The sequence below is a fragment of the Poecilia mexicana genome, unplaced genomic scaffold (genome assembly GCF_051168715.1).
Source record: "Poecilia mexicana isolate PSO_F unplaced genomic scaffold, ASM5116871v1 scaffold_6, whole genome shotgun sequence".
Taxonomy (NCBI): domain Eukaryota; kingdom Metazoa; phylum Chordata; class Actinopteri; order Cyprinodontiformes; family Poeciliidae; genus Poecilia; species Poecilia mexicana.
Genome location: NW_028263375.1, coordinates 26,103,352 through 26,117,077, shown reverse-complemented (window position 1 = coordinate 26,117,077; position 13,726 = coordinate 26,103,352). Strand labels below are relative to the sequence as shown.

The window sequence follows — 13,726 nt, the reverse complement described above, 5'->3', positions numbered from 1 at the left end:
AATTTTGAAAGCAACACATCATCTTCCTTCTACTTCAAAATTATGCACTACTTTCTGTTGGTGTATCACGTGAAATCCAAATAAAATAGATTGAAGTTTTTGGTTGTAGCAAGGAGACAAGGTACATTTCTCAATTCTTCAACCTATAACCAATCAATCGTCTATCTCTGCTAAAAGACTCTCTCCATCCTGCAAGTGTCTCCTTTCCCCAGACCGGCTAACTCTTCCCCACTTGGCTAAAGAGGCTAGCAGCGATGTGATTGTTGGCACATGCAAGTGTCCAGCGTGCAGAGAACACACCGATCAGCCTGGGATTGTGCGAGACAAAGCGCGCTGCGAGATTACAGTTGATCCTCTCGCATCCTGTTTCCTCCCGCGTCTGTCTCTGTCACCGGCAGACTCAGACGGACGTAGATTCCACCGATAACACAGCGCCCACAGCGGGGCCGGGTAGGACAGGGGCCAAAACGACGCATGTACCGACAGGAGAGAGATCCCCGGCCAAACCCCCGGAGGACCAGCGTCCACAACGAGCACCAGGAGTGCGGGGGTTTGTAGACAAACGGTGGGTGGGTTTGAGAGAATTTGGTGGGATCTCTGCTCCAGGCACACCCACACTAACCGGGAAGGAGTCAGAATTGATAAATGAGCAACAGCAAGGGGGCCACACCCTGGACAGAAGCACATCAACGACATTTTGATGCTTACAAGGCAGTTCAAAGTTTACATCATAAAAACACAAAAATACAAATAAACCTGATTGATCCTGGAGGTGAGCAACATGAATTAAAAGTTTTATCGTGATATAATATGCTCCTTTAGGAAACCAGTCACATAAAGATGTGTAATTTGTACCAACTAAACTGCAAACTGAATTTAATCAAATATTTTTGTTTATAATTATTGATACTCAAACAGAGGACAATCCCAACAACACGGACAGTTTTGGGTTGCTTAAAAGTCATTAGTTGGAATTTATTTTGACAACCCCAAATGAAAAATCTTATCATGAGAAATTTACCACAATAAATGATAAACGATCCGATAAATTCCCACCCCTAGTGAGCAGTGACCTGCACTAAACCATGATTACCCTCACTGTATCTACGGTGGGGGAACCCTAACCTGACACACACACACATGCATCCATACCGTCACACTGTTTTCTCTGGACTCGCATGGAGGAGGGTAGGGAGGATTACCGCTACCCGCATGATGATGAGCTGAAAAATAGGCCTTTTATCCGCCACCGTTCCACCATAACACAATGCACGCGTCATTTCCACGCTGTTATCCGCATGGTGTCAAGCGCTTGGCAAGGCATGGGAATGAATCTGCACTTTCAGCTGGTAGCTCAGCTGTAAAAAGACGGGTCAGCGCGTACGCGAATGATCCAGGTTGTGACAGTCTTTCTTGTTTTTCGACCCACGGGGGGGAATAACAGAATCGAGTGAAAAATTACGTATCCCAACTGATAAGCGCAACTCGCCTGCAGAGTGAAAGAAATCCCAGAAATGGAGGGAGGGAAAGAGGGAAACTCCCAACAGTGGGAAGATTGATGGGATTTTAGGGAGTCAAGTCAGAGTATCCACTTGTGCGTTCTTGAAACCCCCCTCCAGTTGTGAAGAATGAGTCCTGGACTGTCATTATTAAGCTAAGTCCTGCACATAACACTCACTGTCAACTGATTAGGCTCGTATGTCAAACACTGTATTTGTATCGTTTGTTAGAGAGACTCGACCGTGGAGCTTCCCTCTCAAACAAGGTGAGACACAACTGCTCTTCTAGATTCATTTCACTTCTCAATCAATTCATCATTTGAATAATAACAGGTTTGATTGTAGCCGTGGCTCCAGTTACACTGACCGACCAGCAGCGAGAGTTTATCCTTTTGATAATTTTCCACTCGCGTGTTTTTTTGCATTTCTTAAACACAGCTGATTTATAAGGAGAAAACGGTCAGGCTCTGAGTAAATATTTCAGCTCGGGATTTTTGTCTAAACGAGGGAACAAAGCACGCACGGAACCACACGGCCATTGGAGTGGGTTTTCTCGGCCGCTCATTATTAGCCTCTCGGCTGGACCGAGCTGTTGTGCTTTCTGCATTCTGCCGGGATACGGTTTCACCACAATGGACCGTGTGTCGATTCCGAGAAGTGGAAGGAGCTCGGCCAGCGCATTTATTATCTGCGAGGGTTTTTTGTCGTCCTCAGACCAAGACCGTGTACCGCGGCGCATACGGACTTCCTACACATTGTTCAAGTCAAACGTCTGCACTCCTCGAGGCTCACTTTTCCTAAGTTCTCAGTACAAAAGTTTGCAACGGGTGGATGGATGGATGCAAGCTTTAGGCAATGAGACGGGAAATAAATTCCGCAAATGCAAATATCACGCCACATATTTTCTTTGTCCCGTCTATTCTTGACTTAGAGAGCAGTTCAACCCAAGTTACTGGCCGAGGGTAAATGACGCTAAACATGAGTAAAAACGTAACCGGTTTACAGTTGCTTTTGACCCATAACCACTGGAACATTGATCAACACATATGTATTGATCTATGTATGTATTGATCATTTTGATGATGGCACTCGACAAAATGTAATGTTTGTTACTGGTTTCTCAAATTTTCGACTGCACCATGTTTTTTTTTGTGTGTGTATTCTTATGATGTAAAGCCCTTTTAGTCGTTGTTGAAATATGCCATACAAATAAACTTTATTGATTAAAATGTAAATGAACTATCCATAATTTAGAGCAAATCCGTCCACTTTTTTTCTTTCTTGAACCAATTCAGGGTCTCGTGAGGCTCGTTCTCATCTCGACAGGCCAGAGGTGGTGAACAGAGCTTCCGCATGCGTTTCTGCAGCCAACACCATAATCATGCATGCACACGCTCACTCTTAAGGTCACCTTATTCCATCCATTTGCCCATAAGCCTCATCTTATCCACTCATTATAGGAGATCCCAAAGCATTCCTGGGTTGTCTCCTCCCATCGGGACGCGCTGCCAAAGGGAGAAAGGTAAAGTTCAGCCACCTTAGAAGGTTGTATGAAGGTTTCATGCCACTGGTAAACTAAGAGGCATGCTTCACGGCCGTTTCTTCATCCCCATGAACCTGACAACACACTAAAGTACTCAAACTCCTCTGCAGAGATGGGGAGAGTGCCTAAAAACTGTAATCAAGTAAGAGTAAAATAAAAAGTAGCCATCCAAGAAATTACTCAAGTGAGTAAAAAAGTATTTGCTCAAGCCCTGAGTAAGTGATCAAAACATTGATCATTTAATAATTTCAAAGTGATGTGGAGATGTTGGTATTTTAACAACCAAAATGAAAGTAATTCATGAGAACATAATTACAAAATGACAACTTCAGACAAAATAAAAAATTTTTACAAATCGATTTCTTTCAATGTAAAACGTATGAGCCTTTAACGAAACCAGCAGCTGTGTGTCGCAATATGGTGACATTTTTAGCTGAAACAAGCTGGTTTTTCGTTAAAGTGAAGTTACTCACACCAGACAGTTTGCTCAAGTAAGAGTACCAATACTTCATAATAAAGTTACTGAAGTAAAAGTACAAAGTAAAGCATAGTAAAATACTCCTGAAAGCAGTTACTACCCAACTCTGCTCCTCTGCGAGAACTCCACCTCTTTCCTTCTTGCGTCTCAGTTAAGTTAGTACTTCCAGAAACTCAACGTGCCAGCTCCCAGACTTCAGGAGGAATCTTCAATACCTTGAATGTAAATGTGGTATTGCAAAGCCATGTTACGAAGCAGAAACACCCTCACACCTCTCTTAACCCCGTCGCCTGTTCAAGCATTCCCTTCCTGAAATTTGGAAACGAAAGCCAATCCTGATTTATGTTTGGCACTATCTGCCTAGGTTGACCTCCCCCCGCCCCTTCCTTGCCTTGAGGAGCCTGAACTCTTCAGCTTCCTACCAAGTACGTGCCTGTCTGGGAGTTCTTTCCACACAAGTGGTTTTCAATGAACCTGCTGACTTCAGCATCCTTCATCTGACTAGGTGCCGCTTCGCCCCCCGGAGCCCTGCAGTCCTGGCAGGTGAATTTGCCTCTGTCGTCACCAACACTCTGAACTCCTGACGGGGCGGGGGGAGGAAAGAAGATGGCGCTAAACGGGATGATGAAAATGTTCAAATCTCAAATTATGTTCAAATAATTCGTTCCGTAATGCTGACTTTGAGGTTGAAGCAAAGCGCTTAATGTTTGCCAACTTGGCAGAAAGGACTAAGACGGAGAGGCTGTTATCCTTTAGCAGCGAGTGGAAACTTATTTAGCACTACCGTTTGCTAATATGTCATTCACTTGTGAAATATCATCAAAAACAAGAAAATAAATGCATGCGTGCACAGAGGAGAGTTTCTTGTTTACCTGTCTGTGCATGTGGAGCATGGAAAGATCTTTTGTTTTGTTTTTTAACAGTTTTTCAACTTTTACTTGTGTGGTACTTTGTTTTGGAGCGTGGTTCCAACAAAACAAACAACAAAAAAAAACATAGTTTGATATTTTATGTTAATATATAAGCATTTTTTTTTTACATGCAACTCCTTCTGACTCCTTTTCGTCATGCACAGTAGGACAAGATGAGCTCTTTATTTTCTTTATGCATCACTTCCTAAACTTTAGTAATGCCGTCTGTGAATCTGGATAAGGATCATTAATCCGCGAGGTATCGCATTTCACTAGAGCCCTCACCGGTGACTGTACGATGAAAGATTTCGGGATTACGGCCTTTTGAAGTTCATACTTATTGCCGTTAATCCTAAGTTAACGCCGTTCAGAGACTCCAAGTGGCCACTATGCAAAACACCTGGACATACCAAAACAAGAACCTCTTCAGAAAAGTCACTTTTTCTGTTATTATCAGTAAATCTAAACTAGAAATGGTTCACATTTTTATTTCAGGAGTCTTCAAGTCCAGTCCTGCAACTGTTAAGATATCTTTGCTGCGACACACCTGAGTCAAATAACGCAGTCATTAGCATAAGTTAGTAACTTAGCATGTTTTATTTTTATTTTATAGTTTTTTTGTTCAAGATAGGTCTATCATTAATCACTTTAAAACTGAAATGAAGCAAACACACATTTGCCCTGTTTGTGTTGGTTGATGTTCCATCGAAGACATGTAGTGAACGCAAAAGGTTTTATTATTTCATGCCTCCTGCTAGTGAAAAGTAATTTTTTAATTTTATTTATTTCTGAGAGGAATCAGAGTAATATAAATTACGACTGTAAAACACCGAGTTGTAATCCTGACATCTCCTCTGTGTTCGTCTTGTTTTTCCCAAAAAGAGTCAAGAATAAAATCGGTTTTATCAAAATCCATTATGTTGTTTTTCCATTGTTACACCTTAAAGTAGAGATTCTACATAAATTACAAATTATAACTGCTGTGGTCAAATCATTGGTTATTAATATAACATATAAATTTCCTGATTTTAAATCCTTCCCGATTGAAAGGATTTTGGAAAAACTTGGTTTTGGATAAAAAAAACCCCAAAAATAAACGCGTAGGATGAGGTGGTGTTTTTCAGCCGTATCAAAATTAATGAATTTTGCAAAACTGCAATGGGAAAACTATTTTCACATCAGGCGAGTGGCGCGATCAACAACAGGATGTTCCTACTGGCAGGAAAGACAAAGACGACAACAGGAGACGGTAGGAGGATGACGACGCGGCGTGACTTAACGACTTATGTGAACTAATGTATTCACATGATTTTAACAAAAGCAAAATTGTGCTTTGTTGGCATTAGCGAAATGTAGCCAAATTTCTGCGCACATTTGTAATGGAAACGCAGCTAGTGAGGCAAGAAGGTGGCCCGCCAAGAGTCAGTAGGTATAAAGTATGAAAATGACATCATTGGTCTTGTCGGCTGCAGGTAAGATGTTAACTTAACTTTTTCACAGAAACTCACTTTCAAAACGGTAAACCTTCACTTTGAGGTCTTTACTTGTACTTTTTTTATCCATTCCAAGTGCTTCATCTGCTCTTGTGCAACAAGCCAGAGGCGGGATGAGTTAACTTTTGTCATATTTCACTGCCAGCACAACAAGAAACCCCTTTCAGATTAAAAGAAAAAAGAAGAAGAAGAAAGAGTCAGGATGGTGACAAACTGGCTGGAAAGTCAAACAGGGAGTAACTGGAGCAGGCCATTTTGTGACAAGGGGTCCAGTGTTGGCCTTTGATGCTGAGTGTAGCCGTTGAAAGGTGTCCACTTTCAAGCTCTAATCGCCAACTTCAAGTGCGCTGAAAAGAGCCGTAAGGTGTTCAGAGGCAGGTCTTTTAAGTGAAGGGCATCTCTATTACAGGTGGTTAGCCAGAGGAATGCGCCGCAGCACACAGGACGAGGCTTTCCCGGTCAAAACAAGGCGGTAGAGAGAAAAACCAAACAAAAAATCACAAATACATCTAACAATTTGATAATGTCACTTGGAGCCAAACAATGTATCCATGATGGGATTGTTCTGCAGACTCAAACGGAGCTTTTGCAAAGAGATCCCCACCAACAAATAGAGGAAGATATTTAAAAAAAATTAAAAATTATTCAGCTAGCGTGATTCACTTAAGGCTTTCTGTTCATCCTGACTGGCTTATGGATTTGGCTATAACTCTGTTATTAGTCCGTCATAGACTGCAAATGGCTCAATAACACCAATCTCTTTTAGCGGCAGGATGATTTAATCCGCAAAGCCGCCGTGGCGATGGCAGGGCGAGGAAATGAACGTCAGTTGTTGCACAGGAAAGAGAGATCCTCTTAGGCTCCCTGTTTTCAATCCAATAAAACTTCACAGTGTTGATTTTCCAGTTTGTCAGCCGGAGAAAAAATATTAGGGACTGAGACAGAACAGAGGCACCGATTAGATGTTCTGCATAGGTTCATCTAATGCAAGGTTAGATGAACCTATCTAATGTTTAATGTTGTGATTAAAACATTAAAACGAATAACCCCCAATCATTCATTCGACATTTTTGTGCAACTTTAAGCCGAACATGAAGGTAGTTAATTCACTTTTCCAAATGAATAAAAATCTGAAATGTGTGTTATGCATTTGTACTAATCTCATTAACTTTGATGTACCATATTTAAAAAAAACAGCGCAAGCAATTGTCTTTAGAAGACACTTGACTCCTAAAACCTCAGAGATGCTTAGAGACAAAAAACAGCAGACAAGTCGAGAAGAAAAAGTTACACAGAGTTTTATATCAGGGCATTATTTCATGCTTTGGAGGGCGACGCGTATGGAAAACTAAAAAGACACGGCTATTCACCTAAGCAGACAGGAGGAACAGCTTGTTGACATGGCAACTGCTAGTCGTAAAAGTCCACAAACGAGTCCTTTGTCAGAACAGTGGCGAGAAGAAAGCCGTTGTTAAACTAAAGCTGTCAGTAGTTCCACGCAGCGTTTGGAACAGAAACGGCAAACATTTGGAAAGATCAGCTCTGGTCAGATGACCAAAAGTGAATTTGATGGAAAAAGTGATGGAAGCTTAAAACAGGACAATCTTGAAAGGATAAACAGGGCCAGAGCTGCAACTCCAAAATGAGTCCTCATGGATTATGGTCTTGCATGTTTTTCATGTTTCATTGGTTTATCTCACCTGAATCAAACAAATATGAAGCTCTTGGAAAACTCAATGACAGCCATTTGAGTCTGCTGTGTTGGAGCAGCGATCGTTTAAAACATGATGGGATCTTAATGACTGATGTTCGACGCTCCTGGTTTCAATAAGGAAAACGGCAGCGCGTTAGTATGGCCTAGTCAAAGTTGAGACCAAAATCAAATTGAGAATCTGACTCGAAATATGATGTTCACAAAACTCTGCCTTCACTCTAGCTGAGCTAAATGATGTTCAAAATAATAATAATTTTTAAAAATCCATCGGGTATCAAATGCACAGAATCCCCTAAAAATAAATGCAATCGCAGAAAAATGCGAATCTACAACTTATTGACTGAGAGGGCTGAACACAGACGCGAGCCTCACATTTCAGACTTTCAAATAACACCAAAACCATTTCTCTCTTTTCTTCCGCTCAACAATTTGTGTTGGACGATCCAATAAAATCCCAATGAAACACATAAAGGGCTTCGGTTATAATGTGACAAAATGTGGGAAAGTTTGAGGGTAATAAATGCTTTCATAAGGCACTGAAATTAATCTCTTCCTAATCAAAATACCTCGTATTACGCCAAATAACCCAGCTATTAATGCGTGCCTCCCTGTAACGCTGTGGAGCGGCTCCAGAACCGCCTTCAAGAGCGGGCGGCACACCGAGAGAATGCAAAACAGTTGTGGTCTGCTGGTCTCTCTCTCTCTTTCTCTACAAAAATAAAGAGAGAAAAATTCATCTTTAGAGTCCAGAACTAAGCCTGGATCTCCGAAAATGGGAACAGCTTTTCACTCCTGAGCTTCACTGTGATGACGATGTTCCCAACGTCTGCAGATGTGCGCGCACACACAACAGGAAGACTTCAACGGAGGACTGTGCTCTATAACTTCATACACCAAAGAGTCTGTGAAATGTACAAACGCGACTACAGAAACCCGAGTACATCTTCAGCCGTGCGCCACCAAAGATTAATATACCAAAACAACCAAGAATGCAATTCTACGCCTCTCGAAAAATTTGGGGCGCTTGCAGAAAACGTTCATTTAATTTCTACTGATTGCATCTGCGCTACGCTGCAGCTCTGCAGCTGCTGCGGCTTACGCAGTTTCCTATGATGACACACGAGAGTATTCGCCGACCTTTTTCCACAACCGCAAACTTCCATGTATTTTAATGGGATTTTTAGACCAACACAAAGTTAGCGCGTCGCTGTGAAGTGGAAGAAGAAAAAAGAAAACAATGCATGATCTTCAAAATCGTTTCCAAATGATAATCCCTAGAAAACCTTAAAAAAAAAAAAGTTTTCATACCTCAAACTCAATCGCCATCAGCATCAAACGGTTGCAGAGAGAAACGACACTAATCGTTTAAACAACCATATGAGGTATTTGTACCAAAGCATTGATAAATATTAGAGTAAAATACACAGTATGAACTCAGGGTGGTCTATAAATTACTTCCTGGCAGAAAACCTTGTGAATGACTTCAGGAAAATTTTGGAAAAAATATGCCTGAAATCATCTAAATAAACACAACAATTAGGAAATTTGGAATCGAAACCAGCAGACACACTGAGCAATAATAACTAGACTAAACTTTTCCGGTTTAATGATGTCAGTGAGAATCATTAAAATTACCTCTATTTGCACGACAAGATCCTGATGCAGCAACAGAGTTAGATGGAGGCCCGGCTGTGGATGTATGCTTCATTGTTTGACGTCATGGAAAAAAAAAAATCCAAACAAATCAGTCAAGATATCAGGAAGAGGACTCCACAAATCTGGTTCATCCTGGAGTACAACTTTCAGATGTGCCACATTCATCCGTTTTAAATCATTTTAAATAATTATAACTCTAAACGCCACAGGAATGTCCAGCTATATTGATCAGGAAGGACGGATGTGTTTTAATGCAAAATATGTGAATAAACCCAAAAACAAAGGCAAAACACCTTCTGGAGGTTCACAGTTCACAACAAAATGAGACTTGTACCGACTTAGGTTGAAAGGTCACTCATAGTACAGAAAACATTTAATCTAAAACCAGCATAAAGACAAAAAGTTTACATTTACAGTTTGTAAATGCAAAAGCTTTAAATTTTGGAGCCATAAAACTAAAGTAGAAGTGCTTTGCCATAATTACCGATTTATTTAGGGGGGGGGAACGGTAAACTCACAACGCTGAGAACGCCGCCCACATTATGAAGTACACACTGTAAAACTAAAACAAAAAGCATATCTAATTTACGGTAAAATACTGACAACTGTGGTTGCCAGAAACATTGTACAAATTCCAGACGTTTATTGTATTTATACGGTAAAATTATATTTATACTGCAAATTTTTCTGCATAAATACAATAAAATTCTGGAATTTTATCATTTCAATACGCTAAAATTCCAATAAAAGTTACCAAACTTTAACGGTTTTATACAATGAAATTCTGGTAACCACAGCTGCCGGTGTTTTACCGTAAATTAGAGACGTTTTTTTGCAGTGCAGGGAGGACAGCATCCTAGAGTGGGGGAGTTTTGAACTTAACAGAATAATTGGCATCATAACAACAACAACAACAAACATACCTACAGAAACAAGCAAATAAACTCCTGCGAGACGCTTCAGAAAAGACCTCTGACCCATGTCACACAGCTTAAAGTATTTATATATTTTTTTAACGAATTTATCTCATTACCATCCAATCATACACTCTGTCATGATCTAACGCAGGAAGATTTAGTGAGATAAAACTCTCTGTATAAGTGTACTCCAGATGGGTATTTATCAAACGTAAAGAAGAAAAAAACTAAAGCAAAAAAAGAAAAATCCACATAAGATGTTCCGGACCAAAAAGCAGGTGAAGAATGCAGTTAGCCTGCTGATGCTAACTCTAACCTGGTTCGTTTGTCAAGAAAGCTAACATTAATTAAGCTAGCACAAGAGAAAACCAACAATTATACGCACCGTCAAACCAACAGGATACCAGCAAAAAAAGCATATTAAATGGAAATCTGAAATACAAATAATACGGACAACAAAATTACACTTACACGTTTTACTACTTCCCAGCTCTTCGCCTACATTCCTGTACGCTGTGCACCGTCTTCCCTCACAGAGCGGCCAGGAACGGACACAACCAATTTAACTCGATTAACAACAGATGTGTCCGTCTAATTCTGGCTCAGCGTGACTCGTCTGCAATAACACCGTTAGCCGTCTCATCATTTGAGATATAACTTTTCAACCGTACAATTTCTCCATTAGGACCGAAGCGCGGCTCTCTGTGCGTGTAGCTTTTCCAGGACGCCGCCGTCGGCCCGCCGGCGACGCGCTGCAAACCCCGTCAGGAGCAGAAACTGCTTCAACAGAAAGCAAAGCGCCTTTGAAGAGCGAGTCCCTCCTGACTGAGGCCGGCTCAAATCGGCAGTACATGAAGCTGTTGGTGAAAGAAAAACAAAACAAAAAAAAGGCAAAAAGATTGGGTGTTACTGGTTTAAGTTTTAAGCTGCGTGATGCGCACAGCTTGGGTTTGGCACCTTTGAAGACACATGTCATTGGGTTCAGTGGGTTGGGGACTGGTACCAAATGTTTCAGATTCTTCATAAAATCAAGACAATATGATGGCATGCATTATGCAGCTTTTCTCCCCCCCTTTCTCTCTCTGTGTAAATAAGACAAGCGCATTTCAATTTTTTGACTACATTATTGGTAGCTAAAGCGGTTCAACCCATACCTAGCCTTGGAAAAAGTATTTGTACCACATAACAACCACAAGCTACCGTTTCTTTTTATTGTAAGTTTGTGTAATACAACAACAATGTTGCGTGTCCTTGTAAAGCAGGACAGAATGTCATATTTTATATGTTTTTAAAGGCTAAAATCTGAAAAGTGTGGCGTACATTCCTCCAAAATCATCTGAATAGTAAAGCAGAGCTAGGTCGTAAAGCAATTTCCCAAACTTTAAGCGACCAGCAGAGCTCCATTCAATTAATCAGCTCAAAATGGAAACCCTGTAACACAACCTCAAACCAACCGAGGCAAGAAAAATGTATTCGTACAGCACGTTTCAACAGCGGGCAACTCAAGGTGCTTTACATGCTACAAACATAAAACAAACATATTTTATCAAGTGATATCATCGCAATCATCAAAAATTGTAAAACACTGGAGTGAAGACCATAAAAAATTTATGTATACTCCAGTAATTATTTATTGTTCGGGATTAGTGAAGCATAAAAACTAACTGCTGCTTCTCCGTGTTTGGATCCGGTTCTGAGTGTGCCGAGTCGACTCGAACCAGAAGATCCGAGCGGTCTGGAAAGTTGGTGTAACGACAACAGATATTTAATGTATTTTAGTGCCAAGCCGTTCAGATTTATGAACCAGCAAAAGCATTTAAAAAAAAAAGAAAAAAAAAGAAACGTCTATTCAAGGACTCAGTGCAAGAAATTCAGAACTGGGGCTGTGTGTTCTGTCTTCCTGGTTTCAGAGAGAATGTGAGTAGCAGCGGCGTTCTGGATCAACTGCGGCTGGAGGATTTTTTTGGGGCCGGGGGAGACTTGTGAGGACGATATAGCAATCAATGCAGCTAAAGACATGTATGAGTTTCTCCAGATCTTGCTGTTAAATTAGTCCTTTAATCCTGGAAATGTTCTCCAGGTGACAGAAGGCCGACTTTGTAACTGTCTTTATGTGTCTCTGAAGGTTCAGGAGTGAATCATCTGCTCAGCGCTCAGCATCATCTGCGTAGTTATGGTATCTAATCGTATTACATGTTGTTTTCTGAGTTATCTGGAGCACGAGGATAGTAAATAAGAGAAGTCCCAAGATGGAACCTTGGGGTACCTCAGCTCTGATGAGACGTTACCAGTTGACATGTAAGACTTGAACCAATTGAGAACTAAACCAGAAAGTCCAACTCAGCTGATCTGGACATGGGTGTCCACCTAAACGTACAGCTTTCAAAGTCAAATCGGATGCATCGGGAGTAGCACACAAAGCTTCTTTTGTACCTTTTTACGTGAAAATAACATCATTCAGTGTTGGCTACCTAAGTAAGAGATCAAACAGGGGAATATTGAAACCTTTTTGCCCAGATTTATTACACAAATCTAAACTGATCCCACTTCTGAGGAAGATAAAGGTTGCTCAGGAAAGAAGCCAGGTGTCCCCAAAATTTAATTCCTCTGTAAAAATAAATGTCAGCGCTCCGAATGGTAAGCCCTAGACGTGCATAAACACACACTCGCACACGCACACACTGTGCCCTTTTCCCTGCGGTGAAAGAACTCAGACTGACCTACTCGAAGCTCCTGACCGAAGACCGTCCTCTCTCCGAGTGCCGAGCAGTTCCAGCGTCCGTACCGGAACTGGTACTGGCACTCATTGATGCCCATTTGGGCGCCTTCGCCTACAACAATGATGGCGTCTGGGCGGCTCTGGCAGATGGCCCGCTGGCGAGGTGCCAGCCCCGGAATCTTGTTGCAGATGATGTTGGCACCCAGAGCCACAACCGAGGACAGGGCCCTGCCGGAGTGAGAGAAACACACACATGAAGCAGACGCACAAAGAAAGGCTGGTGGGTGAACCTTGAAAACATGCTTACACCTCTAGTAAATATGAGTAAATAACACTGAAATAAGTTCATCTTTCATCGTAGATGTGCAATTTGACACAGTAAATTTATTCTGCTTCCCTTCTAGAAGTAAAGAGAGAGCAGGATCTCTGACCATTTCTACAGTTCTGCTTCTTCTCTCATGTTCTCCTCCCAGGTTTTCTGTAGAATTTACGTTTGATAGACGTGTAAGAAGGTCGACCCGCTTTCATGTTTATTTGACGATATGTGTCAGACCAAAGAACCTCCTGAAATACCCACTGGTAGCTCATTAACAGCTCATTTTCTTCTTGTCTTAAGGGGGCAGAATTAGGGATTTCCCAGCCACACAGAATCAGTTTACAGCACAATCAAGTAACTATGTTACATCCGGCTGTTATTAAGAATGCCAAATATGTCAAATACGACTGAATAGAAAACCGACTTTGTCATTTAACACCTTAAAATTGGGTTACTGTCTCTTTAAAAACTCCTGCTCCT

General features: G+C 41.3%; 1 protein-coding gene across 2 annotated transcripts in view; it reads right to left on the bottom strand.

Annotated features, from left to right (window-relative positions):
• wnt7bb (wingless-type MMTV integration site family, member 7Bb) overlaps window positions 1–13,726 on the bottom strand; it is a 45,820-nt gene that overhangs the window by 18,683 nt on the left and 13,411 nt on the right. For both annotated transcript variants that reach the window (XM_014985982.2, XM_014985976.2), the window contains exon 2: window positions 12,932–13,158. In XM_014985982.2, the coding sequence (XP_014841468.1) occupies window positions 12,932–13,158 (227 nt within the window). The remainder of the gene's footprint in view (window positions 1–12,931; window positions 13,159–13,726) is intronic.